The sequence below is a fragment of the Palaemon carinicauda genome, chromosome 32 (assembly GCF_036898095.1).
Source record: "Palaemon carinicauda isolate YSFRI2023 chromosome 32, ASM3689809v2, whole genome shotgun sequence".
Lineage (NCBI taxonomy): Eukaryota > Metazoa > Arthropoda > Malacostraca > Decapoda > Palaemonidae > Palaemon > Palaemon carinicauda.
In genome coordinates, this window is record NC_090756.1 from 79,043,189 (window position 1) to 79,068,807 (window position 25,619).

The 25,619-nt window shown below is 38.7% G+C and overlaps 1 protein-coding gene across 3 annotated transcripts in view; it reads left to right on the forward strand.

Moving 5' to 3' along the window:
* Nucleotides 1–25,619, forward strand: part of LOC137625399 (high affinity cAMP-specific and IBMX-insensitive 3',5'-cyclic phosphodiesterase 8B-like) — a 324,266-nt gene that overhangs the window by 212,802 nt on the left and 85,845 nt on the right. For 2 of the 3 annotated variants that reach the window (XM_068356283.1, XM_068356284.1), the window contains 2 exons: nt 1,189–1,299; nt 14,584–14,846. In XM_068356283.1, coding sequence (XP_068212384.1) covers nt 1,189–1,299; nt 14,584–14,846 — 374 coding nt within the window. The remainder of the gene's footprint in view (nt 1–1,188; nt 1,300–14,583; nt 14,847–25,619) is intronic. The other variant, XM_068356285.1, reaches the window with a different exon arrangement.

A 25,619-nucleotide genomic window follows, 5' to 3' on the forward strand; every position in this document is an offset into this window, starting at 1 on the left:
ATGGACTGCTGGTTTTTTAGACTATTTTTTTCAAGTTTACTTTTAAATCTATATTTGGTTATTTTCCTGATAATAATATCCCCTTTAAGAGGTTATTTTCAGTAAAAACTACACTGAAAAGTGCATAATTATAATGATTTGAAACAATAGTTTATTTCTTAGATGAATAACATTAAAAGGTAATACAGATATAAAGTCTGTTGGTATAGTGGACTTTCAACTTACATCCTTGGTAATAGTGTGTCAAACATCTTTGTATACAGTAATTAGATCACATAGTTAGATACCTTGCATTATATTGTATTAAGTGTTCACCTTTAATACACATGTGTATTTGATGCACAGAGTTCAAGATTTATATCGTGTATTTCAAACTCTTAAGTGTTTTTTTGGTGTTCTTAACTTTCAAAATGTAGAGGGAGACCTCTTCCATTAACGAAATTATCTGTGTGTTAATATTGTATCAGGATGAAACACTTTACCAGCTACACTATACTGTAGTACTGTAGTTATCATGATTGTCATATGGTTAATTTTGATATTTATTATCTGTGAATCTTGACAAATTTTAGATGTAGTTCCCTTCACGATGTTTCTTATTGTTAATTCCATCTATTATTAATATTGTGTGTATATAAGGACACAGAACAGTACATTATATGTATAAACAGTCTGTGGAAGATATGTAAATGTTGGGTAGCGTGATGAAAAACTTTGATAAATTTTTGTAAAATAGGTTATGAAATTAATTTTCATAAGACTGAATCAACATAATATATAAATTCATATGGGATATTATTCCACTGCTGACTACCTCTTGTTGTTACAGTATTTCTACAGTAGTTTGGTGGTTGACTTGTATTAATGGAGAAGGGGAAATTAAAAATGCTCCTCCTTTGTGTTAGATCTATGAAATTAATTGCCCACTATCCTCCTCCTCCTCCTCCTCCTCCTCCTCCTCCTCCTCCTCCTCCTCCTCCTCCTCCTCCTCCTCCTGACTTGTACGTATGACACAGTAGATTGAGTTTTATTACAGATTTTCATCCATGTAAAAAAAACTAGAAGTTTGACTGGTTTTGTGATGCATTTTATCCCTGAATATCTGATATTCGAGTGCGGAGTTTTCAAGGTAACCATTTGCAACGACCTGACTCTGTTTTATGGATACGACAGCTTTTGTTTCACTAGGGGGGACTGTAGAAACCGATCACCCAGGACGTGTTCTGAGTGCGCCCGTAGAACGAGAGCGGTTTACCTTTAACCGCAACGTGACCTTTGAAACGTTTAACTTTTTAGAGGGTAAGAAGGGGGTTATCACATGAAGATAAGTTTGCCAAATATTCTTTTTATTGAATGTTTCTTCCTTTTTTTTCTGCATAAATAGGGCTAACAGATTACTTTTTTCACAGTGCTGAAAACTGATGTTTCATGATCCCAATATCAGTTTGAATATTAGTGACCTTATTTTCATCTTCAACTCTATTTCTTCATATCACTTGACAATATTAAGTAGATGTAGAAAATAGTCATTTCAGTTAATTAGAGTCTGTTGAACAGTCACTGAAAAATGTTTGGCAAATGATCACTTGCTTCTTGAAATGTTTGATTTGATGTGTATACTTTGTGCACAGATGTTATTCACATTGCAGAGTTTGAACTGAAAAAAAGAAAAGAGAGAGTTTTTTGGTGCATATTATGAAATAACCAAAGCCTTGATGCTTGATCCAATTGAAAGAAGTATTAGGTCTTGTTGTTTTTTCTCACTGATGTATTCCGTGTTTGCATGAATGGAATAACTACCTGTATTGTTTATTCAGGCACTTGCTAATAACGCCCACCCTCAATTACAAGAGACTAACAGGTAAAGATGTCTGCTTTGAATGACTTTTTTATGCATTGACATGACAGTAAGTAGATCAGAAGACAAAGTTATGAACTTGTTGGAAATGATTGAGAGCTCATGCAAAGACCAAATTATCTTTCATTTACTAATACCTTAACCCCTAAGACAGGGACATTTACCGAAAAGGTCGAAGAGGTAAGTTACAGTTACGATCTGTCGAGAGTACAGTTGTCAACTCAGTCTGAAATTTAGGCTGTTTATTCCTATTTGTTTCACCTGCTCAGGTAAGAGTGGACATTTTTCTTTTGCTCTGTTCACCCTGCACATGTTTCAAGTTGCATAATCTCAATGATGGAGTTTTCTCTGGAAGTAGAACTGGAATGGTTGTCCTGTTATTTAAGATTAGAAATATGTCCCGCAAGAGAATTGACAGTCGAGAAATCTCTGATGAAATGCAAGTTATGTTTCAACTTGCATCTAGGCTTCTGTTGTATAAGGACATTAGACTTTCAGTGTATTTTTATGGGCCATAATGATTGAAGTTCAATTATGATGCAAAATGTGACCAATTTACTGAATCAATAAGAAAGGAGATGAGATTTTCCTGAGGAGGAAGGGCCATCATCTCCCCTACCCAATTTCATCCCAATCGTATGTATGCATTGGAAGCCTCATTACCAACGTACTGTATATTGTCCATCATCCATTTTATGTTGCTTCATGCTCATGACTTCAAAGTCAGTGATTATTAAGGTCATGAGCACGGAGGCCTTTTTTAAGAATTGTGTATGTTCGTTGGTATCATATTAATCATTTTTGTGGTCTATCATTTACGATACCTGCTCAGATCCCTGGTAAGTCCTCTGTGTAATCTCAACATCAGCCATCCAATTTCATATAAGAATATATGATATTTTGCATGGCATTATTCTTATCTGCCTATTGATATATTTAATTTTTCATAAATATAAGTAAAACATCCTTTATAGGTTTACCATTTTGCCAAATCAATAAGAATTTTAAAAAATGTAAACAAGAGCTAATAAAATGATGGATACACTGATTGAGACGAAGATCTTTAGGATCTTGAGGCCTTATCTCATGGATAAAGGTACGAGTGAGATGTAGACCAAACTGAGGAACAATATTCATAACATGGCCTAGTAAATTGATATAATTATTTCCTCTAAGTAGGCAAATTCCAGAGATCTGGAAATGATTTTTCAGTGTATGAATTTGCTTTTCCATTTTTAGGATTGGATATAGAGTAGCATTTGTAAGAATGAATTTACTGTCAAGTAGGATGCTTTGAATTGTAAGAGCTGCTTACAAGTGCAAGCTTTTATAAGCTTATTTAAAAAAAAGATCTGGTAAAATTGCTAAGGAACATAGCATCTAAATTGCTCAGTGCAATAGTATAGGCCATTCTGGATCATTTCAATGTTCAGTAAGTGTGTTTAAAATCAATCTTTAAGCCCTTCTCTTGATTATTATGATTTGAGACACTCTGCGAGACTCAGTTCTCATATAGAATAAATTAAGAATTTTGATCTTTTTTCAATAAATAGATACGTTCATTATTAGCCATTCTTCTAGTTGATGTGCTTCAAGACGCTGACACTTGAACATTTTAATGCACCTGCATTATCCCTTTTATCAGGGTTTTTATGAAGGCTTTGGTTAATGAGACAGACTAGATGAAGGCCTTTTGGTGACTCAATAATAGAACCTAGTAAGTTAAAGCGTTCCCTTGTGTCAGATGTATGTTGGGAAAGCTGGAGACTGCACTTGTGCAAAACAACCTTGGTAATTGGTGTATATTTTGATATCTTCTAATTATGTTGCACATGTTACTTGGAAATTGAAGTTTTTAGCCCTCCTAAATCTATTTCTCAAGGTCATGAGGGTATTGTTTGTGACTGTTTGTTAGTTCTAAGTCTTAAAAATGAGATGTATTTCATCTCACAGTTATTCATTCAGTTTGTGGTGAAATCAAGTTGTTGACCTTTGAGAAACATATAGCAGCTCTGTCAATTAATCTGAGGTTTTAGTGTGGATTGGTAATACTGTATTCAGTGAATCTGAATAACTGAGGATATTTGCTCTTTCCTCTGACTTCAAGCTTTCAGTTTCACATCACCTGAAACTTCTTATTTTATAGGCACTGTTTGCCTTCATATAAAGAAGAGAGATGGTCTTCATTTTATGTACCACTGTTGTGATACAGTCATCGCCTTATGATTAATGAAGACACCATTGTAGGATTTAAATGTTATAAAGAGAAATAGTTTGAAATTGACGTCGTTGAAGATGTACTGCTAGAACATTTTTCAGTGACATTTCACCTGATAACCTCAGATAACTTCAATTATTTCCTTGTTTGCTCCTCATTTTACATGTCATGAATTTGATCACAGGCTATCACTGCTGATGACAATATTAAAAGTTCCTCAGTAGATATTAAAGTTAATGTAAATAATCCTTCAGTTTGATAGCATTGATGAGATTCACAAAGCCAATCTAGGACTTTCATATCATGCTACGTGCAGGACACTCGAAGCATTTTAAACGTTATAAATGCTGTTTGAGCAAAGATTTTAGTCTTCTGGAACCATTTTGAACATCATGGAGGGGGTCTGAGCAAAGATTTGGTCGTAATTATCGTTAAATGAGGATTCACAGCTGAGGGGACCTCTCTTGTGGTGTGTTGCTGCTGGGTTTAAAGGCGACATAGGCCCAGTGACCCTGCTCCAGGGCGGTCACCCCATTGTCATCGCTTATTCTCAAGACCTTATTGTTGCTAGCTAGAGTTTCTGAGTCGGGTGGTGGAGATTTATATTTCTTTAAAGTTTACTTGAATTGGTCATTGTATCTTTTCTTAGGACCGTTATTTCCTGGCTTATGTCTTAACACTTGCTTGGGAATATCCAAGCCTATAATCACCTACTACTTACAGCAATTCGATATCAATCTTTAGTCTATTAGCTGTTTTTGGCCATCTATGGAATAATAATGATTCCATACCACCAAATTGAAACAAAACAACCAAAGTATATTGAAAAATTTTCTAGGAACTGTATTTTACAAGTATCTTACATAGGGTCTCACAAGGCAATGTGTTAAAGGCCTCAACATTTTTCCTGTATTTGACCTCTAAAAACATATCAATGTTCCTTTTCCCTTCATAAACCAACACTAACTCTTTGGTAGAACAGGTTCAGTGCAAGAGCAAGAATCTAGCTAGTATCTTACCAGTTGCAGATAGAAGGAAAATACTTTGGTTGTGTTTTTCAGTTGCTTCTCTATCCTATGTTATTATTATCATCATATCCCTTCTACGTCTATTGACGTAAAGGGCCTCGGTTAGATTTCGCTAGTCGTCACTGTCTTGAGCTTTTAAATCAATATTTCACAATTCATCATCTATTTCATGCTTCAAAGTACTCAACCATGTAGGCCTGGGTTTTCTAACTCTTCTAGTGCTTTGTGGAGCCTTCTTGGGGAGTGCGAAGAACATGCCCAAACCATCTCCGTGATCTCATCCACACATGGCACTCGAGTAGTCTCTTATAGTTTCATTTCTAATCCTGTCCTGCCATTTAACTCCCAATATCCTTCTGTGGGCTTTGTTCTCAAATCTACAAAATCTGTTGAATATTGTTTCATTGTCATACCACGACTCATGTCCATACAGTAACACCAATCTCGCTAAACTGATATGTAGCCTGATTTTTATATGTAATTTCAGGGGAATTGATTTCCAAGTTTTACTTAACCCAGCCATTGTCTGATTTGCCTTTTTTCAATCTTACATTAAACTCAGATTCTAAAGATCCTGTATTAGAGATCATAATTCCTAAATATTTAACTAATTCCATCCCATTAATCCGTTCTCCTTCCAATGATAATTCATCTTCCATTACATATTCCATTCTCGTTATCTCTGTCTTTCTTCTATTTATCTTGAGCCTAACCTCATGTGATATTTCATGCATTCTGACAAGCAATCTTTGCAAGTCATGTGGCGTTTGCTAATAAGGACAGCACCATCAGCATACTCTTTGTCCGCTAATTTCCTGTTGCCAATCCAATCCAATCCTTCTCTGCCATCCCCAACTGTTCTATGCATTATAAAATCCACGAGGAGGATAAAAAACATAGGTGACAACACATTCCCTAGGAGTACTGTGCTGTTCACTGGAAATTCATTTGATAGGACTCCATTAAGATTAACTTTGCACTTGCTATTATGCTCATGAACAGACTTAATCAAATTTATATATTTAAGAGGAACTCCATAATAACACAGGACTCTCCACAAAATTGGCCGGTGCACACTATCAAAGGCTCTTTTATTGTCCACAAATGCCATCAACATTGGATTTCTATAACCTACACATTGCTGTATTACAGGTCTTAAAATGAAAATTTGGTCACTACAACTTCTACCTTTTAGAAATCCTGCTTGTTCATCTCTCAGCTTTACATCAATCTTTCTCTCTCCAGTCTCTTTAGAATGAGCATACTATATATTTTCCTGACAACTGACGTAAGTTGTTATAGATATGAATTATTATGGAGTTTATCCAGTTTATTCTTAAAGAATGCCATTAGAACCTCAACTTTTGCCTTCTCTACTGCTTTGTATTGACCCCAGAACTTTGTTAAGTCCTGGCAGTTTATCCAGGTCTTGGATTATGATAGAGTGCCAATAACTGACTCATCATTGACATTTGATTGGTTTATAATCTCAGTTCATTCGTTTTTATTATTGTTATCAACCCTAGTGGGAAAAGTAAGGTGCTCCAAGCCCAAGAACACCTACAGGGAAATCAGCCCAGTGGAGAAAGGAAATGATGAATAAACTATAAGTGAAAACTTATTTTCAGAAAAGTTATAAATATATTTAGATCAGTATCAACCTCAAAATATACCAGTCATATATATAAACTATGAAACAATATATATATATATATATATATACATATATATATATATATATATATATATATATATATATATATATATATATATATATATATATATCAACCTGTTGAGCAGAAAAGCATTTACATAAGTTTGAACTTTTGACATTCCAACAATTCAACCTCCAGAATAGGGACATCATTCCACAATCTAGTCTCGCAATTGGGAAAAAACTTCGAGGATACTCGACTGTAGTATTGAGCTTTATGATAGGGAAGGCATGACTTTGAATTAGCTGCATACCTGGTATTACATACAGGATGGTACAGTCTGGGAAGATCTGAATGCAAAGGATGGTCAGAATTAGGAAAAATTTTATGTATCACAAAATGAACTAACTGAACGATGATACCTGAGACTCGTCTCCCGATAAGTAATCTAATTGACTGTTAGTTTTTGTCAAACAAACTAAAATAAACCAGCAGCTTATGACCAGATTGGGGAAAAATACTTTAAAGAATTAAAACTTTTCTTCAGAATAGATTGATCACCAATAATCTCAGAAGGTGTCAACATGCCATTTTTTTTTGCAATATAGAATCACACTTTGAATTTTAAATTATTTGTAAGATATAGTTAGAGACATTGTCAATCCAAAGATCTGGATGTTGAGGAGCCACTGTCCTCGGCCAACTTACAATCATACTTGGAGTTTTGTTAGGTTTACTCCATGCCCACGCTTGTCCTGTAAAATTATAAATGTGAGGTAGAGACTTGTACACTTTACTGAGCTACCAAATGTGAGATAGCATGGAGAAACCTTGATAACCTAGCTGGCTACTTAGCTGTAACGGATTGCTGAAGAATCGCAGAAGTAAGTACCCTGACTAGCCTTAAAGATCCCTAACGTATGTTTTATTCTTAGGGAAGTACTTTTAGCCTTTGTCTCAAGAGACTAATCCATAAGATAGTGGTACACCAAGATGGTGTACCAAGGTGTGGTGCTTGGAACCAACAAGTGTATTTAGGTGGCAGTGGTGGACAATGTTCTTGGACCATCCTGAGAGGATGTGACTGTCCTATTAACATGGGATTCACACCTGACCCCCCCCCCCTTCCCCCTGTAACACCCTGCAGTGTCATTATACAAATGTTTGTTTACTTTTCGGTAATGTCATAATTGTGCAGCTAATTAATAATCGTAAGGGAACTCATGCCAGCATAGTTAGTTATATATTCTAAAAGTTTTAAAGGCCGCTCATGGATGGCAGAGGCAAGGGGCAGTGACGTTGCCCTGCCCTAAAGACTGACCATATAGTAAACATATGATCAGCACCCAAGCCCCCTCTCCACCCAAGCTAGGACCAGAAAGGACCAGGCAAAGTGTCCTGGATACATTATTGATATGATCAGTGACGGTGGAGAAACCTTTCATGTAGTGCTTTATATGAGAGCTAAAAATATTACCACTTCCTAAAGACTCCAAAGTCTCTTTAGACAACCACTTGATAATTTCCAGTCCAAGTTATTTGGAAGTTAATTTAAGGCCCTTTATAATTCACGAGAGCCTTAAAGAACAAATTTAAAGTCTCTACATAATCTTTAAATCCTCAAATTCTTACAATACTCCACATCGAAAAGCAAAATTGCTAATTCTTTTCTGAATTGTGAAGTGTTTGGTCACTATGTACATTGATATCCATCACTTTTGCTGACTTCTCTCCATGATTGGTAATTACGGAAGCTTAAAAAGTAATAGAATTATATCTTGGGACATTGATAGTGCTAATATTTTGGAATAAGATGAAATGTACTGGGTAATTTCCTGTGCACAATAATGTAGACTACTTTCATAAAATGTTCTCAAGTTTCCTCTTAACTTAAGATGTGTGGTTGATATGATGAATTATCAGAATGCTGGTTATGTTAGGACTAGAATTTGTTAACTGTAGAAGAAACTATTTTTTGTTTTTCCTTTGTAATTCTGGAGATAAAAAATTGAAATCTGGTTGTTTTTATATTACAAATTTCTACAGTCGTGCTCTCATAGAAGCTCTTTATAATTTTACGCCTGATAGTTGTAGACAATTATTGGCACATATTGTAAACCTGCTTTTGATGGAAGATAACCCCATACTTGATTGAACTAATACTTCTTCAAAAAAATCATTTAAACTGACATATCATATGAGAGTCAATTATAGAATGGACTACTCTACTTTATTTGCTCTTAACAATTGCTTAAAACTCAGTTCAACTCTGTGCTTGGTGAAAGATGAAGCATTATCAGTTTGAGTACGCTGTGTGTCATATTGTGGTGCGGTGATGTCTTCCTTTGTAATCATTGTTCCCTCTACATCAACGGTTTGTCACATGGTACTCCAAATATTCTGCTAAGTTTTCCTTGGTAGCTAATATTTGTTTTTCATTTCTATTTTTTTTTTTTTCCTAATTTTTAAGTTCCTGAACTTTTAAACTGTTTCTGAGTTTTAGTATCGCACATTTTGCTTCTTGCTTACTCCACAGTAGTAGTTCAGAATTTAGCATCGCTGATCCTTTCATCTTTGTAAACTAAGGGTTATATTTGTTAATGAACATTAGTTGTAAAACTTGAGAACTCAAGTGGAACTACCTGCTTGAGGTAGACCGTCTCATAGTCGTCAAAATACAAGTGCTTGATTTAGTCAGGGTGTTCCTTCATGCATTTAATTTCAACTAATACATGCAGAAATATTTTAGACTAGACTTTGTTCACGAACTAGATCGGTTGTCAAAGAACATTTTGACTTTGCTTGATTTTAATAAAACACTTGATTTTTCACCTTATTTTGAGTTCCTTCCATTCTGAAATAATCTGGTTACCTATATATATTTAATGTAAAGTAAATATGTTGAGTAATATTGATATATGTGCTGTAGTGTATTCAGCACAGTTTTGGTTTTAGGCTGTGAATTATCATTATCAGGAATATACCTCACAGGGTAAACACTTAAATATTCAATATACCATTTATTTGATTATGCCTTTCATTATACCATTGATTAAAAACAATTTATACAATTAAACTTTAATGTTATCTTCAGATTCACTCCTACAAAAAAAAAACATAGCATTTTGCCCGTTTAAGGTAAATATATGTTATCTTGTAAATGTTGTAATTTTAAAAAAGCCTGGTTGTTGGTATTAAGCAAAGAAAGGTTGCAATTAGCCTCACAAATTGACAGCTACTTTTTCCTAAGATGTTTCAAAGCTTATTTTTAATTCATTGTATAACGTTGCTGGGTTAGTTACCTCTGATTTTTCCAAAGTTTCTTTTTTTTTTTTTTTGCAGAATTTTGGACTAGTTTTAATTTAATTCAAGTACTTTATAACTGACTTTCCATTTTTATTGTGAAGATCAGATGATATCAGACATTTATCTTTTCATAGAAATTATAGACATATTTTTTTCTTTATAGTTGCCACAGTATTTTTGTCCAAAAAATTTTGAGTTAATAGAGGTTACAGGAGCAAATGCAGGTTACTAGATTAAAAAGTGATTTAAGATGTTTACAAACAGTCCTAGAGGGCTGTATTTATAAAGGACTGCTATTGGTTTAGTTCTCGTAATAGAAATCATACGTGACTAAAACCTAGCAGTGCTTTTCATTTTCTTTCTTTCATAAGCAAATCAAGATAGTGATTATTTGATCTGTCCACAAGGTTTACAATTTAGGTTGCACTATCTTAATGAAAGTGATCTCTAGATTCAGGGAGTACAGTAATACCTCGACATACGAGCAGTACAAGCCAAGCTCGGCTGAATCCCTCGTCAGGCTGGGACGTGCGGAGAGAGGAAAGGTCCCCTTTAGTCTCTTTGTTTGATTTCGACTACTCCCCGAAATTTGGGGAAGTGCCTCGGTAAATAAATAGATAGACGAGCATTCCGATATACGAACCAACCCCTTATCAAAATTTTACATAGAGATATGAGCACAATATTCAGGTATGAACACACTTACAGATGTTAAAGGTAGATGGCAGAGCACTTGGGCGTGCTTTAAGCCCACATCACTCCTTCAGTTCATGTGATCGTCCTTTCGTACACATCTCCCGATTATCTCCGATGTTGTGTTTGCATTATTTACGTGTTGTTCACTGTATTTGTGAACATTCTTTGGAATAAGTAATGGGTCCTAAGGAAGCAAATGGAAGTGAAGCAAAAAGAGCTTATACAAGTGAAGGATAGTAAAAAGTATAATTTGAAAAAAGTAAAACGGGATGAAAAGTATAAAAAAATTAAGCTAAGTTCAGGTTAGTTAATCTCAAGTTTAAGTTTTACGCTATGTGTAAGGAACGGTATTAATACGGTACTGTCCATCTCTTCCTCCCTCCATTTCTCCCTCTCTCCTTCTCATAATAAAACCACATTTTATTTCATATCACAGTAATCATTTAGTATATCATTTTGTGAGTGCATTTAAAGTAGATTTATACTGTACTGTATAGCAATTAAAAAAATGTCTTTTCAATTGTTATTATCATTGATTTGGGTGTTTTTAGAGGGCTGAAATAGATCAAGTTTTTGTCATATTTTTTTACGGAAGAAATGGAATTAAGATACGAGCAAATTGAATTACAAGCTCGGTCCAGGAATGAATTATACTCGTATCTCAAGGTATTACTGTACATTTTTTTCTAGAAGCTGGTTAATAGATGTGTCATGTTAAACTAAAAAATTAAAGCTGGGAGTTTGGTTTAGTGGCCAAGAATGGACATTCCTAGCAAAGAAAAATTCTGAATAAATTAAGAACTATTACTATGGTTTACCATCTAAGGATTAAGTCTTGCCTATGAGAAATTTTGCATCATTCAAAACACTGTAAAGATAGTTAGTAAAAGCAAAGTTCAAACTATGAAAAGAGCCCCTGCTTCTTTCCTTTTAGTCATAACAGAGTGTATAGTGTCGTCTTGAAAAAGACAGAAAGGAGAATGAGCTAATTTTCAGTTTACTGGCATTTGTATTGTTGTTATAAACCAAAAAAATAAATTTATTTCGGGTATTTCCTAAATTAATGGTTCAGCAGAGTAGAATACTGTATAAAGAATTAATAGTTTTGCCTTCTGGTGACAGTTTGGTGAATTACAAGACCTATAGGTTGGATCCCCTGCTCACTTTAGTTGCCCGTAAACATGATGCATATTTGGCTGTGTGAATTAAGTATACAACTTTTTCTTATACAGTAATTGTCTTTACTCCATTATCTTGGATTGAGGGTGTCATTAAGCAACTACAGTGGTTTCTTCCCCTTAATATTGAATCCAGTAGCTTTGATTTTCTCATTTGATAACAATATTAGCTTAATGAACCATATTGCGTCTTCCTACCATCCAGCAATAAAGAAACTGTGGTTATAATCAAACACTGCAAAACAAGGGTTTAGATTCTCTGCTAAGTCATTTTTAACGACTGTCAGAATCTTTGAGAATTTGCCAAGGAAGTAATATAGTCGAATAGCACTGTAATCGGAGTAATTGTTTTATTATCATCCTTGGCATGGCATTAATGTTACTGTATCTCCGTTCATTTTCATATAACTATGTTTATTTTTTAACTTTTCCTAAAGCAGGCTACAATAGAACCCTCCTTGTACTGTGGTATTGAACATTTTGCCAACTGCTGAGTGTGCTGTTTATACATGGTTGATCTTTGCTTTGCGTGCAAACTACTATTGATATTAATTTGCATTATTTACCACGCACTTTGCAGGTTAACTTATAACTGTAAATAAGGAATTAATCATTTTTACTTTAGTAAATTTAGGTTCATTGAGTTTTCTTTTTGTAGTCTTAAAGATAAATTGTATTGCCATGTCAATGTAGGATGCCCTTCGAGTGCCGCTAGTGAAATTAGGTTCGATTTAATACTTTATAGTGCAGTATAGGTAAACTAGAATAAAGTTCAAATTTGATTTATCTACTCACTAAACTGATATTTACAAGCTTCAGCTGCCACTTGATTAAAAATATTGTGAATGAGATCAAGTTTGTAACTTGCGGTTCAAGATAGGAATGTCACTGAAAAGCAAATATTGATTAATTATGGACATTGAAATTCTGTGTGTAAGACAACATGTTGTTAACCCTTTTACCCCCAGGCTATTTGGAAATTTCCAACCCTCAACCCCCAGGGGGTTATTTTTTTCCCAGCACATTTTGCAGTATATATTTTTTTTAAATTGCTCTAACAGCCTTAATTTTTGTCATAGAGAGGTCAGGTTGGTCTCATTCTCTTGGAAAATGCCTGAATTTTCTCCAAAAATTATCAAAAATATGAAAAAAAAAATTTTTATAGCATTTTTTTGCAAGGACGTACCGGTACGTCCATGGGGGTAAAGGGATGGCTTTTGTGAAACGTACCAGTACGTCCTTTGGGGGTAAAAGGGTTAAGTGGATGGGTATATTTGAGAAGAGATTTAAGGGCGGTAATCTTCAGAGATTCTTTTTGTCTAAATAATGGTGCCATCACTTTCACTCTGTGGGCTGTTAAATTTTATATAACTTTATATTATTTCCCACCAAGTTTCTGAAGTCAGGGTAGAGGTATGTTTTTATGGTTTCCCTGCTTCCTTGCTGACCTCATTTATGTTATAAAGGAAAAGCTTTTGTCTTTTATCTATGCCTATTTTATAAAAATGACCATTTGTCTGATATCGTAAAGTCTTCCTTTTGACATACACTAATTAGCTGTCTCTGGCAATTGCAACCATCCTTTGCTGTTGCAAGCAGCGTGCATGCTTGAAAGTAACAACCATAACCTATTTTTAGAAATGATCTTCCCCCAAAGTCCAGTATGGATTGACAAATAAACGTGCTTCTGAAGTAGACAATACATTCCTACGGATATCTGCGTATGGTTTTTGTCATCCCCGTTGAGTAATTTGGATTATTTGTTTCAGATTGCATGACGTGTTAAAAGGTTTCAGTTATGCTGAGCCTAAGTAAAGGTGGTTTATTTGTGGAAGTAAATTATCTTGATGCTTTGTCTTATATGCAAGAAATATTTCAGTAGAAATCCTTGCCATGAGCTGTTAAGGCTGCTTATTTGTTTGCAGAAACTCACCTTATATGACCTCTTGGGTCATTGCAACTTTCCTGAAAAATCTCAAGCAAACTCTTAATATAAGTTTTATGCTACAGACCCTCTGATAATTGCTGTTAATTAGACACGATTTATTACTGGATGAATCTGATTCTTAGGTCTAAGGTAATATTATCCAAGTTTTATAACAGTACCATTGCTAGTTGCTGCGATAGTCAGATTTATATTCCATCACACATTTTATCTCTTATATCTTTTATCCAAGTCATATTGATTAGTCTTTCAGTTGGCTCATAATATTTGTTCTTGATAGCCTTCAAAATCTTGAATTGTTTAGATTTTTAATTGATAACAAGATTAGATTTCTTTCCATTCTTTGCTTATCTACTTTCTAAATGTTATCAAATAGTATTGGTTTGACCGAGTGATTTTAAGTGATGGTCATCATATTCTAAAGTGTTTGTTCAATATTTTATCTTATTAAACATTCCTGGGTTTCTAGTAATCAAACCAGACTTTTATTATCTTTAGCTTAATTATAGCTTTGAAACATACTAAAAATTATGCAATAAATGTTCTAATTTTTGCAGTCAGTATATATTGTTGCAGTTCTCAATTTTTTTTTTATCTTTATGAAGAATTGGTTATTTTAATGATTTCTACTTATAGTAAATCTCTGAACATAGAATCATGTGTGTCTATTGTAAATTTCACAGTCACTTAATCTTCCAGGTACACAAAACATGATGAGAAGACAGAGTCTAGTGAAGCTCAATTCCTTAACAATAGAGGCTCCTATCACAAGAGTTTTCAATATCATAACAGCTGCTCAAGAGAATTCTCCAGCCTACGTAGCCCAGGCTCTGGAGAAGGTACTAGATATTTTAAGGTCCACAGAACTATACTCGCCTCAGCTTATCTCAGCGGCATCAGATAATAATAAGCAAGTACCTGCTGATCCCGTGGCTACTGATCTATTGGGAGGACTGTTGGCGGTAAGTTTAGAAGACTATTAACTATTGGGTTGTTTTTGTTGGTATTTTGGGAGACTGCCGACTGTAAGATTTTTTTTTTCTTATTGTGAAGAATGTTGATTTGTTGTAAGCCATATACAAACTTTTCGTCCTTTAAATAGTATATGTTATCAGTATGATTTGGAACGGCCGTTGAAATCTTTAACGATTTAGTTGTTGACAAGTGGTGAGTACGTGTAAGAAGCCCAGCTCCCCCACCTGTTGGAAGATCAGCACTTATTTTTTGGCCAAAATGTGTACAGACATACTGCTGCACCCTAAATTTAACTTATCATATTTCTATTTCTTTCAAGAACTGAATACTGGCTGCTCATTACTTTGTATATGAAGCGAGAGATTTGTACTTTCAAGGGAAAGGGTGAACGTTGCAACTGGTTTATGTCTATATACTGGGTGTAGATCCACTCTCTGTGCTTCTTGTTTGAAGTATGATTGTTCAAAATCATCCCTGTGTGCCAAGTGTAGGTATAGCTCCCTCAGAATTGATAGGTGTATGCTTCGAGAAGGAGGAAGAAGGCTAGGTTTTCTATGGGATCTCTCTTGGCAACGCCTGAGAAGATGTCGAAGAAGTCTTTTGCCTCTCATCTGCTCAAAGGGTATGTCTGCTACTACCACTTCTGTATAGACGCCTTTGGCTCGGCCCCTGGGGAGTATGCATCAGGAGCAAGGAGCCCTTGGAGCTAAGTTGGGAGGCTTTTCTGGTTCAATTGTCATGTGGGGTTACCCCAGTGTTCACCACACCCCATCAGAGGTTGGAGGCTCTTCTCTCGTTTCCTTGCATACTGCTAAAAACGAGGTTGAACTAAGGAAGTCTTGGTCCTCCTTAGGTTTACTTGTACGCCTTCTTTGACTTTGTTAAGGGAGCTGGTAGCCAAGGCTACCTCTCCCTTGGTGTTCTCAGTGCCAGTCTCTCCCTTGGTGAAGCCAGTTGTGAAAGTTTTTGTTAACATGTCCTCAGTGTCAGTGACACCAGTGATGTCTCCAGTGGTGCCCCACCCTATCCTAAAAGGAGTTTAAAAGCTCTTTGTGACACAAGTGCCAGATAGAAACGTTCTGACACCCGTAGGTGTCATGCCTAGGAGTGCGTGCCAGTGGGACCTTTCCCTGTACCTCGTGTCAGAGGCTGTAGCCTTTACCCTGCCACGGCAGCAGAGACCATAGCATGAGTTAATCCTTCTGTTTCTGCCATGATAAATGCCAGGGATTCTTCCCCTGCTGTTATTGTCTTTACCTGGTTTTCTTCAGCCCTAAAATACGTTCGCAGTTCTGTCCTTGTGACAGAATGAACATATTTGTGGTGAAGGGAATGAACTGCCGAAGACAACTTACTGTTCTCTTTCCTGATTGGGTATAAGGTGTGGTAGAATTTGGCTACTGCCTACAGATCAAGGAGCAATTATTAATCCACGATCAAAGGGGAATCCTGTATTTGTCAGACCCTGTTAAATCTTTATTTATTCTATCATAATTCCCTTGGTCCTTTAACTCCGAGAGTTAATGGAAAGAGTTCCAACGAACCAATATCTTAGTATACTATAGAGATACCAGTATTAGCAGGGGTTGGTGGTAATTACTTGTTTTTTTCTTACCTAGACAATGTTCACATATCGATATATATTACATAGTTTAAGATACATACATATACCAAAGGCACTTCCCCCAATTTTGGGGGGTAGCCGACATCAACAAGAAACAAAACAAAAAAGGGGACCTCTACTCTCTACGTTCCTCCAGCCTAACCAGGGACTCAGCTGAGTTCAGCTGGTACTGCTAGGGTGCCACAGCCCAACCTCCCACATTTCCACCACAGATGAAGCTTCATACTGCTGAGTCCCCTACTGCTGCTACCTCCGCGGTCATCTAAGGCACCGGAGGAAGCAGCAGGGCCTACCGGAACTGCGTCACAATCGCTCGCCATTCATTCCTATTTCTAGCACGCTCTCTTGCCTCTCTCACATCTATCCTCCTATCACCCAGAGCTTTCTTCACACCATCCATCCACCCAAACCTTCCTCTTGTACTTCTCCCATCAACTCTTGCATTCATCACCTTCTTTAGCAGACAGCCATTTTCCATTCTCTCAACATGGCCAAACCACCTCAACACATTCATATCCACTCTAGCCGCTAACTCATTTCTTACACCCGTTCTCACCCTCACCACTTCGTTCCTAACCCTATCTACTCGAGATACACCAGCCATACTCCTTAGACACTTCATCTCAAACACATTCAATTTCTGTCTCTCCATCACTTTCATTCCCCACAACTCCGATCCATACATCACAGTTGGTACAATCACTTTCTCATATAGAACTCTCTTTACATTCATGCCCAACCCTCTATTTTTTACTACTCCCTTAACTGCCCCCAACACTTTGCAACCTTCATTGACTCTCTGACGTACATCTGCTTCCACTCCACCATTTGCTGCAACAACAGACCCCAAGTACTTAAACTGATCCACCTCCTCAAGTAACTCTCCATTCAACATGACATTCAACCTTGCACCACCTTCCCTTCTCGTACATCTCATAACCTTACTCTTACCCACATTAACTCTCAACTTCCTTCTCTCACACACCCTTCCAAATTCTGTCACTAGTCGGTCAAGCTTCTCTTCTGTGTCTGCTACCAGTACAGTATCATCCGCAAACAACAACTGATTTACCTCCCATTCGTGGTCATTCTCGCCTACCAGTTTTAATCCTCGTCCAAGCACTCGAGCATTCACCTCTCTCACCACTCCATCAACATTCAAGTTAAACAACCACGGCGACATCACACATCCCTGTCTCAGCCCCACTCTCACCGGAAACCAATCGCTCACTTCATTTCCTATTCTAACACATGCTTTACTACCTTTGTAGAAACTTTTCACTGCTTGCAACAACCTTCCACCAACTCCATATAACCTCATCACATTCCACATTGCTTCCCTATCAACTCTATCATATGCTTTCTCCAGATCCATAAACGCAACATACACCTCCTTACCTTTTGCTAAATATTTCTCGCATATCTGCCTAACTGTAAAAATCTGATTCATACAACCCCTACCTCTTCTAAAACCACCCTGTACTTCCAAGATTGCATTCTCTGTTTTATCCTTAATCCTATTAATCAGTACTCTACCATACACTTTTCCAACTACACTCAACAAACTAATACCTCTTGAATTACAACACTCATGCACATCTCCCTTACCCTTATATAGTGGTACAATACATGCACAGACCCAATCTACTGGTACCATTGACAACACAAAACACACATTAAACAATCTCACCAACCATTCAAGTACAGTCACACCCCCTTCCTTCAACATCTCAGCTTTCACACCATCCATACCAGATGCTTTTCCTACTCTCGTTTCATCTAGTGCTCTCCTCACTTCCTCTATTGTAATCTCTCTCTCATTCTCATCTCCCATCACTGGCACCTCAACACCTGGAACAGCAATTATATCTGCCTCCCTATCATCCTGAACATTCAGCAAACTTTCAAAATATTCCGCCCACCTTTTCCTTGCCTCCTCTCCTTTTAACAACCTTCCATTTCCATCTTTCACTGTCTCTTCAATTCTTGCGCCGGCCTTCCTTACTCTCTTCACTTCTTTCCAAAACTTCTTCTTATTCTCTTCATATGACTGACCCAGTCCCTGACCCCACCTCAGGTCAGCTGCCCTCTTTGCCTCACGTACCTTGCGCTTTACTTCCACCTTTTTCTCTCTATATTTTTCATACTTCTCTATACAATTACTCTGCAGCCATTCTTCAAAAGCCCTCTTTTTCTCTCTCACTTTTACCTTCACTCCTTCATTCCACCATTCACTGCCCTTCCTCATGCTGCCTCCAACAACCTTCTTGCCACATACATCACTTGCAATCCCAACAAAATTTTCTTTTGCTAACTTCCACTCCTCCTCTAAATTACCAGTTTCCCTTACTCTCACCTCGTCATATGCCATTTTCAACCTTTCCTGATATTTACTTTTTACCCCCGGTTTTATTAGCTCTTCAACCCTCACTAGCTCCCTTTTACATCCACCTACTCTATTCCCCCACTCTTTTGCTACAACTAATTTTCCTTCCACTAAAAAAATGATCAGACATACCGTTAGCCATACCCCTAAACACGTGCACGTCTTTCAATCTTCCAAACATTCTTTTAGTTATCAACACATAATCCATTAATGCCCTTTCTACTACTCTTCCATTTGCCACTCTTACCCATGTTGTATACTTATTTTTATCTTTCTTTTTAAAAAAGCTAGCACTTATTACCATCTCTTGTTCAACACACATATCTACCAGTCTCTCACCACTCTCATTCTCACCTGGTACGCCATACTTCCCAATGACACCTTCTACCTCTCCAGCGCCCACTCTAGCATTTAAGTCACCCATAACAACTACATAATTCCTTCTACCCAGTCCTTCTACACACCTAGTTAATTCATTCCAGAACTCATTCTGCTCTTCTTCACTTTTCTCACTACCTGGCCCATACGCACTGACAAACGCCCAACATTCCCTACCCAACCTAACCCTTACCCACATTAACCTAGATGATATCTCCTTCCATTCCACTACTTTACCTGTCATCCATTCACTCAGCAATAAAGCCACACCCTCTCTCGCTCTTCCCCTTTCAATCCCAGACACTCTACCAGACATTTCACCAAACATCACTTCACCCTTTCCTTTCATCTTTGTCTCACACAAGGCCAATACATCCATCCTTCTACTTCTAAACATACTTCCAATCTCACATCTTTTACTCTCTATCGTACTACATCCACGCACATTCAGACACCCCAAAACTAGAGTGCGGGGAGCAGTCACTCTCCCCCCAGCTCCATCTCTTTGTTGCTGTCTCACAGGATTTTTTATACACGATCAAAGGGGAATCCTGTATTTGTCAGACCCTGTTAAATCTTTATTTATTCTATCATAATTCCCTTGGTCCTTTAACTCCGAGAGTTAATGGAAAGAGTTCCAACGAACCAATATCTTAGTATACTATAGAGATACCAGTATTAGCAGGGGTTGGTGGTAATTACTTGTTTTTTTCTTACCTAGGCAATGTTCACATATCGATATATATTACATAGTTTAAGATAGGGTAGATAAAACACTTGGTGACATTCATACATTAATCTATAATTCAGTTAGGATATGTGCAATGTTTACAGACAGCAAAATGGGGGGCACACACAAGACAAACTGCTATGCTGGTTCGAATAATAGTTTCTGGGCCCGTGCTCAAACGATTTCTTCTCTTCCCGTGGTTTAGCGTTGTCTTGACAGTATTTAAGCAATTTCTGAATGGAGTTTAAGCAATTTCTCCTCCCTGGAGTTTAGCGATTTCCTCTCGGTGTAGAAGAAGTTTAGGTCTCTCTACGGTTTGGGTCATCAGACAGTCTTGCATGCGGCGGAGTTAGGTTGCGAGACCCACCTAGGTATCTTCTTATTGACCACGGAAGATAATATGGCGTCTTATCTGGACTAAGTGAAGACAATTGGGTAGAAATATCAGATGGCAGTCCTAAGATTCAAGCTGAGAGAGAGAGAGAGAGAGAGAGAGAGAGAGAGAGAGAGAGAGAGAGAGAGAGAGAGAGAGAGAGAGAGAGAGATATATATATGCAGTTGTTAATGGAATATTGATTTGTTAACCGTAAGACGGAAACATTGAGGCAGGTGGTTATTCCTCTATCCGAGGACAGGTTATAAGTCTTTACTAATCTGTCAGGAAGAAATTCAGCGAGAGTTGTGCATGGTATGGGCAGAGGTCAAAGTAGTAAAATTACAAAGAATAATCTGGATCAATGGGCTTTTTGTTAAATGAGATTCACTTCTTGAAGAGGGTAGGAGTTTGATTTATGTGTCAGCGGGAGATATGAATATACGACAGTTTAACAATGGACAGAGGGGTTTAGAGGGACGCGAATTTATCTCGGGACACATGTCGAACATTCAGACAAATGTCAGCTGAATGATAAGCATGGATAAGCTATGGGCAAAACACCTGTTCAAGCTAAGAAAAACTTAAAGTTTAATTTGGAATACTGTACTGTAAACAGAAATTGACCCATGGGATAGGGAGAAAATAATCCAATCTTGTAAACTTCCTCCTAGTGCATGCAGTGTCAAGATTAGTAGACACATCAGCAACGAGCCTTTCTTTCAGACGGTTGCATCAGCAGGCTTAAGCAGGTCGAGCTATTGTTTCTATTCAACAAAGAAGTACCAGCTCGGAGCTGGCAGTCTTCTCTGCCACCTTTTCCCACTGGAGAAACTTCAGTGTGTCAGAAGGATCACTGGACAGCTGCCAGGGATGCCCCATTTTTTGACAGGAGTCTCAGTCCAATCTTATCTGGGGGCTGAACGAGGAAAACCTCATCACGGAAGTCTTATTCAAATCTTCACCTCTGGACATGGAACTGTCTTTGGAAGTTTTAAAGGTTGTCTAGGTTATTTGGTCATGAGATTAAGTACATCTGCACTTGAATGTCATCAAAATGCAAATGGCCTTTCTAGCATTATATGCAATCCAAGAGTATTTGAGGAGGCACTTGGTATTATTAAGGAGTGACAACACCACTGTAGTGGCTTCCGCTAACAAGCGATGGGTCGCAATCTCGCACCTTCTCTTTAAGCCGACAAAGCAGACGTACATCTATATGGCGCTCCATGCTGTAGAGTTCTTGCCAGATACAGTTGTAGGGTCGGAGTGGTTGCTATGTATATACACGATTCTAATTTCTGGCAAATATCAATTTAAAAGTAGAATTCAATTGGTGATAACACCACAAACTACTTCCTCAAACATTAACTTTACACCAACCTATACAATATACAGTATATTTAAGTCAGTTTGGGCACTATCAATAGAGGCAGTAACATTAATAGTGAAATCCCGCCTCAACAGTACACTAGCTATAACATTTATAAAGTCCCTTTTCTGCAAACAAGATACGAATCAGAAGAGCGGGCTGGCTTTCCCTGTAAGAACATTAAAACGTTAACATGCTCTTCCCTTGAAATTTGGTGAGAGAACTGTGAAACCTTTGACTTTCCTCCCCAAAGATGTTTCGGCAATGGAGCACAGAATGTTTATTTAGGCTCCATTAGAATGTATAAAATTACAGGCTGACAGATAGATCCAAGGTAGAGTTAAATGCAATAATATTTACCTAATTACACAAACAAGGCATTACTATAGAACATTGCAACTTCAAAACTGAAGACTATAATTAACAGAGGGAGCAACCTGGGTTTTTCACCCTTACCCTTGTTACTGTATTCATGGAAGTAAAAGAAAATGAACAAATTTTATTAAAATTTTAAATATGTAACTTCCCTGGTAGTTACATATATATAGCTTAATCCCGCCCGGCAGAAATTAAAAATTCGCGGCAATCGCCGACAGGTGAGCAGGGGGTCATACCTGTTCGCCCTCTAACCAGGTACCTGGAACCATTCCCGTAAGTCCTCAGAAATTCCCTGCCGTCGTTCCAGCAACACGTTGGAAATTCCCTACGTTGTGGGTTTGCTTTGTCTACAAATTTGGTGAAGTACCCATTGTTTGATTTTTTGTTGATGACTTTCGCTGATTTTTGGATTTTCCCTTTTGACTTTTCACTCGGTTAAGGTAGACTTTGTTGGTCTTTAGACCTGGACAGTTAGTTAACTATTTTTCTTTAGTTTTCAAAATGGCTGACTCTGTGACTAGAAGGTGTGTTAAGGGGTGCAAGGCTCGGCTTCCAAAGGCTACGCTTGATCCCCACTAAATATACAAGAGTTGCAGAGGGCATGAGTGTTCTATTAATGACATGCAATTAATGTGATACTTTATCTGATAGAGAGTGGAAAGAGTATGATCGCTATGTTAAGCGATTGGAGAAGGACAGACTTCGGAGAGCTAGATCGTCAAGTGTTCTTTCTAATAGGACTTCGGATAGTCATGTCCCTTCTAATTTGCATGAAACTAATATTCCTGATCCTAATCCTAAGGCTGTAGTACCAGACCCCCCTACGGTGTCAGAGGTAAGTGAGCCTTCTTTGAAGGATGTTATGGCTGCAATATCAGCCTTGGGTGTGAAAGTGCAATCCCTTACTTCGGACAAGGAAGTGATGTGGGGGGCAGTGCGTGGTTTACAACGCAAGTTCGGGGATAGTGATTGTGCAGTGGAGGGTGCATCCGTTCGTGTCTATCATGCTCCTAGCCCTGGACCTCTTCCATGCTCCCCAACCCCTGGGAGAAGGAAAGTCGACAGGCTAAAGGAGGTGAGAGACGTTGAACAGCGGATGGACGTCCTCTCGAGCGATCCTGTTGACGCATCCTAGGCGAGATGAGGAAGTGTTCGTCTTTGTCGGAAGATGCAAGACCTAGACGCGGTTGGCGTCACCTCTTCTTTCGAGACGTCTCAAGAGACACAGGTCCCCTGTTAAGTTCCAGCAACCATTGTGCAGCAATTGGAGCTCGCCGGAAATCTTCCTGTCGGAGGAAGACGACTTGTCCGCGCCTAAGCAGTTGTGTAGGTCGCATAGTTCGTCGGAGGAAGAAGATGTGCACTTTATATCGGTTCACGCTTCTCCCCCTCCTCTGGATTGGATGTCGCAAGGGACTTCTCCTGCTCGGGGCCAGAAGACCCCAACGAAGGTTTCCGAAACTTTAGACGCTCCCTTGCAGCGATCAGAGCGCAGTTCAGGAAGCGACAGAAATCGGGACGCTCCCTTGCAGCAGACTGGACGCATGCAGGGCGCGCCGCAAGCAACAGGTCTATCAGAGCTTCAATGAACAATTACGTCCCTGTTTGATGTTTATAAGTCGCAAACAGAGGAAGCTCGCCAGAAGGAACCTAAGGACATCAACAGGCGTAGGAAAGGAATAAGATTGGAGCGAGGCGCGAACAGCCAGCAAGAAACTGCAGCGCTCATCGACGCTCCCTCGTAGCGATCTGGACGCGTTATGGGAGGCGGCAAGGATCTTAACGCTCCCTCGCGGCATACTGGACGCATGCAGCAGGCTTGACGCATGCGAGCGAGACGTTTCCAGCAGCATGCTGGACGCATAGTTGACGCTCCCTCGCGGCATGCTGGACGCATGTGAGCAGGACGTTCCCCCGCAGCATGCTGGACGCATAGTTACGCTTCCTCGCAGCATGCTGGACGCTTGCAGGACGCATGCAAGCATGACGCACGCAAGCATGACGCTTCCTCGAAATTTTCTGGACACATGCATGACGTTCCATCGCAGCATGCTGGAAGCATGCAGGATGAGAATAGACAAGACGGGGAGTGTGTTTCTCCCACTCATTCTACTCCGGAGATCGCTATCCCTGTAGAGGAGATCTCAGAGGGGGAAATGCAGGAAACGCTTCATGCAGCAGATCTTAAGAGATTACTGGCAGTTCTAGCGGACTTATATCTGGAGGACTTTTCAGCAGGCTGTACCTCGGAGCCCGCCCTCGCAGTTTTTGAAGGGTAGACCCCAGAAACCTTCCTCTTTTTAAGAAAACTGTGCTAGCCAGATCGGTCAAGAGAGCTTTCTCTACTCTGAACGAGTGGATTCTCAAGAGAAAGGATCAAGGGAAGACTACCTTTTCCTTTCCCCCTACAAGACTGGCCTCCAAATCCAGTGTGTGGTATAAGACTGGGGAGGTTCTTAGTTTGGAGGTTCCTGCCTCCTCCCAGGGGGACTTCTCCAGACTCGTTGACGCCTCATGAAGATCAGCCATGACTAAGGCTAAAGTGATGTGGTCCACATCGGAGATGGACCACTTGCTGAAGGGTATCTTCAGAACTATCAAGGTCTTCAGCCTGATGGACTGGACTCGCGGAGCCCTCACAGAGGTCACAGACGAAAAGAACGAGGCACAGATGCACCTTATTGCGTGTCTCGATAAAGCCGTGAGGGATTGGACCGTTGAACTCTCCGCCCTTTTCACGGCAGGAGTTATTAAGAAGAGATCTATGCTGTGTTCTTTCCTGTCGTCAGGATTGACTTTCGCTCAGAAATCAGAGCTATTGTATGCTCCTTTAAGTAATCGTCTTTTCCCTTCTGATGTAGTGAAGGAGTTGTCGGCTGCTCTTGCGCAACAAGCGACGCAAGACCTTATTACCAGGACTGCCAAGAAAGTCCTCCCGGCTAGCTTTTTAGCCAGAAAGCAGAAGGAAGCTCCTCCCACGTGCCAGCCCTTTCGTGGGAGGGCCCTTTCGAGAGGAAATCATAGAATTGCAGCTGGAGGACAACCTCGTAAATTTACAAAGCAGCAACCAAAAACAAGAAAGTGGGCCCTACAACCTCCAGACACAAGTGGGAGCCAGGTTATCCCACTGTTGGCAAGAGTGGAGCCAAAGGGGAGCAGACGACTGGACAGTCGATGTCTTAAAGGAGGGTTACAAGATCCCCTTCCTAAGAAGGCCTCCTCTTTCGTCAGAGCCCTTAGAGTTGACAGCGACATACTCAAGGAACAAGGCAGCAGCTTTTCAAGAGCAGGTCAACCAGATGCTGTCAAAAGCAGCCATAGAAGTAGTAGAGGACCCCTCTTCGAAGGGATTTTACAACAGACTTTTTCTAGTTCCAAAGAACTCGTGGGGTTGGAGACCCGTTCTGGACGTAAGTTCTCTGAACAAGTTTGTAAGCAAAGTCAAGTTTGCTATGGAGACATCTGCGTCAGTCCTAGCAGGCACCAGACAAGGAGACTGGATGGTGTCGATAGATCTGC